The following is a 3,866-nucleotide window of genomic DNA, read 5'->3' as shown; positions in this document are numbered from 1 at the left end:
ACACACACACAAATATATAAATATAGATATATATATATATATATATATAAATAAAAAGAATATAAATATAAAGAAAAAAAGGAAAGGAAAGGAAATTTGGTACTCGTTGTATAGAGTTAAACAAAAACATTAAAACATGATGATAATGATGATGATGGTGATGTGATGATGATGTAATGATGATGATGATGATGATGATGATGACTAGCATATACCCGTACGGTGTTGAATGAGTCGGGAAAGGTGGCAATCATGTACATTGTTGAATGGGGAAGCTGAGGAGGCAATCTTTGTGGATGTTATGGTTACCATGTCATTATTTTTCAGAAGGACGTCTTTGTAGTTAATGTTTTGAGTGTCTTTGCACACTGTAGTCCTTGTAATGTGAGGAATTATTGTGCAGTCTGATCAAGGGTGGATCCAGAATGTTTCAAACGGGGGTGGGGGGGAGCGCACAACAGTTTCCAAATAATTGAATAAGCGAATAGTATATATTGCATTAAAATGTTTAAACAATTACTGGCAAAACGGGACAGGAGTCCTTCTCAGTGACGTCCCTCTCCCCTACCCTACTGGATCTTCCCCTGTTGCTTTGGGCTATCTTCTTGTAAGTGAAAGTGGGCCTACAGAAATATACATTAGGTCTAGCCTAGTTGGGCATAAGAAAATTGTTTGTCTTGAATCAAGGTAGATGCATGTAAGGCTTATCTGAACTACTGACATTCAAAAGAACCCGTAAACATAGTCCCAACGGGTTTACGTAAATTCAAGGTATTGATTGGTCTAGCTGGCTTGATCCTATAGATCTTAATGCACTATCCAAACCCGGGTTAGATAGACATAAAGCCCTAGGTATGCTAACTACCACCTGAGCCTAGGCCCCTAGGTCTAGGCCTATCATAGATAGGGTAGGCCGCGCCTAGGCTAGAGCCTAGGCCTGGTCAGAGCCTAGAGTTGTGCCTAGGTCTTTGTCTAGTCAGGGAGTTGTTCCTGGTCTAGTATTAGGCCTGAATTAGGCTAGCCGGTATGGTTCGCCGAGGTTATATCATGGCTTGTGCCCAGGTGTATCTTTATTTTTTACCTGGTCGACTTCTAAAACATGGCATTTATTGCTGATGTTTTGTGCCACAAAACTACAATATATCCAGTATAATGCAAATGGGTGACTCCGAAGAGATATCACCCGGCCATTTTGCTGATGAACACGAGAAGTACCTGTACTGGGCGGTGACGGAAGCTGCGAAACATAGACTGTTTATTTTACGGACTGACTCGATAATTTTTAGACCTAAGCATTGCAGTACAGAATAGATGTGATTATTTGTATTTACGTGACGTAAGCAACTTGCGAAACATGGTGAAACAGGTACAGATTTTCGGTGGTTTTTGGCTGTTTTTTCGTTGTTATCCAATATCCAGCCTTAAAAAGTAGCCGAATATGGTCGAGACATATAGAAGCCCCAGTGTATGAGCACATTCCTGCCAGCGCTTTCAGAGGAGATAAGGGTTACCATAGTTACCAACCTGAGAGATTTGAAATGCGTGAGTGACTTTACCAGTTGGCTGGTGGGGTGGGGGTCTAGCCGACGATCTGAGCATTTTTAATCTGTTTTAAAACGATTTCAGGGAGTGTTTGTTGATAATGCAGGTACATAAGCAAAAATATTATTAATAAAGCCAATTTGAGTTTCAATAGGCCTATGCTTATTATTTGAGCACCCAAACTATGTAGACCTACACAAACATTTCATAACTCGTTAGTGGAATAAGTAGGGCCTTCAAGGAAATACTGTACTCTCTCATGACTCAAGTTACTGCATCACCGTTTTTATAGTTTTAATACAACCAGTTTCTTCTAATTTTAAATACATTTTCCCCTGAATTTGTGATAAATCGTTATCACGCATAGACTTGTGTTAAATGCGTGACAAATTTAGGATCACGCATGTGTTTCTGCAGAAATGCGTGTTTCATCCAAAATCACTTTGAAATGCGGGACCGTACCGCACGATGCGAGACGGTTGGTAACGCGGTGGCGATTAGCAGAATTAATATATACAGTAATAATATAATAATATTATAATATAATATAGTAATAATATAGGCCTATGTACAGTAGATAATAATAATAATAATTATAATAATAATACTCATAATAATAATAATACTCATAATAAATGTATATCTAGAATCACATGGCTTAAAACTCTTTCTTCTGAGTTTTTTTCATACTGTATTATGTCAAACATTAGTGAACCCTCATAATTGTTTTGGTTTGTTCTTAAAGGTCTTGCTGCATGTTTTTGCTTTACTTGCTACCCGTGCTATCTGTCAAATAGGCTTGGTGAATCATGTTTTACGCCCTGCTGTGTGCCTGGCAGCATGGTAACGTTGAGGGCTATGAAGAGAGTCGAACACAACATTCCTGTAAGTATAAAAAGAAATAACGTAATACAGTACGCCTACAAATGCGACATTGTAAAACGTTGTGGTGCTTTATCATTGCATTTAAATGTAAAGAAAATTGTGTTGACAGGCTACACATGGTAGGCATACTGTCAATAAAAGAATATTTTACATGACTCAGAATAAAGCCCTGTCCAGACTATCAAATTTTATTTGACAGAAACTTGCGACATGCCTAAATATGGTCATGATGACATCACATATATAGGCACATCATGACTACATATAGGCAGGCAACATTTTTTTTTCTCATAGAAAAGTTGAGTCTCATGGACAGAGCTAGAACCAATGAAATTTAGTAACAAACAATAAATTATTGTTTCTAATTTGATGTTTCAGGGAAGCGTGTTGTGTGACTGCTGCACTATGCTTTGCTGTCCAATTTGTGCTCTAACTCAATTGAAACGTCATCATGACGCCAGGAGCATCACGCTCATGTAAAGAATTAGGTCCATGGTTTTTCATTAAAATCAATATAAAATTACGTTAATTAGTTACTCATGAGACCATGAGTTTTCTCTTTATAAGTAATTGTATTACTCTTTTACTGTTCGCAATTTTTAAACGGGCCTTTGTTTAACCATTTATTTATTTCGAAATACAATACTATTTAAATAACTATTTGAATAAAAAACAAAAACAAATTGAAGTAATGAAAATTACATACTTTAACCTGGTGTCCATGCACAAATTCCGATTGTTGTTATAGATGTATTGAGTTTAAGTTTCTTATTTAATCAATGTTCCTGTAACGTATTGTTGTTAAACTTTCATTTTTGCATGAAGCAAAATAACGTTGGTATTTACCTGGACGTTTCGATCACAAACGATGAACTTTTACAACGAAGGAGCAATCTTTGCGATAGACATCGGCGCATTACGTCATCGGACTGATGACGCCATGACCAGACTGCAGTAACAACACAGTCAGTTAAAAAGATCGTCGATAAATGAAATTTTAACAATTTTTTATTTAGTAAACAAGGTCATAACATTTTACAAAAACAAACACACAAATTAATAATAATTAACTTAATTTCATTAACTAATAGTTGTAAGTGTCTTTTTACACTTGTATTTTGTTTTTAATTTTTGTAATTCATTCTTAATGTTTGACTATTTCTTCTTTGTGTATTTTTTTCTATTTTAGTCATAATTGTGCAATAAATTAAATAATTAACTTAAAATTAGTGATGTTTATATGGTAGTTATTTCTAATTATAGTTTTACAATGTATTTAGTAATTAACTTATATTTGCTATAATGGTTCTTTTCCTCGCTGTATCTTGTATTTATCTTAGGTGGTTTATTCTTGATGTTTGTATGGTTCCTTCTTGTTTAATATATTTTATACTATTGAAGAATATGTAAATTCAACTCTAAGTTGAAATAAAGATAGA

At 35.2% G+C, this 3,866-nt stretch overlaps 1 protein-coding gene across 1 annotated transcript in view; it reads left to right on the top strand.

Moving 5' to 3' along the window:
• LOC117113532 (placenta-specific gene 8 protein-like) overlaps positions 1–3,577 on the top strand; it is a 12,686-nt gene extending 9,109 nt beyond the window's left edge. Inside the window, exons 4-5 of the mRNA XM_033256891.1 lie at positions 2,288–2,427; positions 2,806–3,577. Coding sequence (XP_033112782.1) covers positions 2,288–2,427; positions 2,806–2,907 — 242 coding nt within the window. The 3' untranslated portion in view covers positions 2,908–3,577. The remainder of the gene's footprint in view (positions 1–2,287; positions 2,428–2,805) is intronic.
• Positions 3,578–3,866: the final 289 nt, after the last annotated feature.

Source organism: Anneissia japonica, unplaced genomic scaffold (genome assembly GCF_011630105.1).
Source record: "Anneissia japonica isolate Jap-2015-1 unplaced genomic scaffold, ASM1163010v1 scaffold287748_len1686314_cov196, whole genome shotgun sequence".
Lineage (NCBI taxonomy): Eukaryota > Metazoa > Echinodermata > Crinoidea > Comatulida > Comatulidae > Anneissia > Anneissia japonica.
Note: the sequence above shows the minus strand (reverse complement) of the source record. Positions and strands in the feature narration are given on the sequence as shown.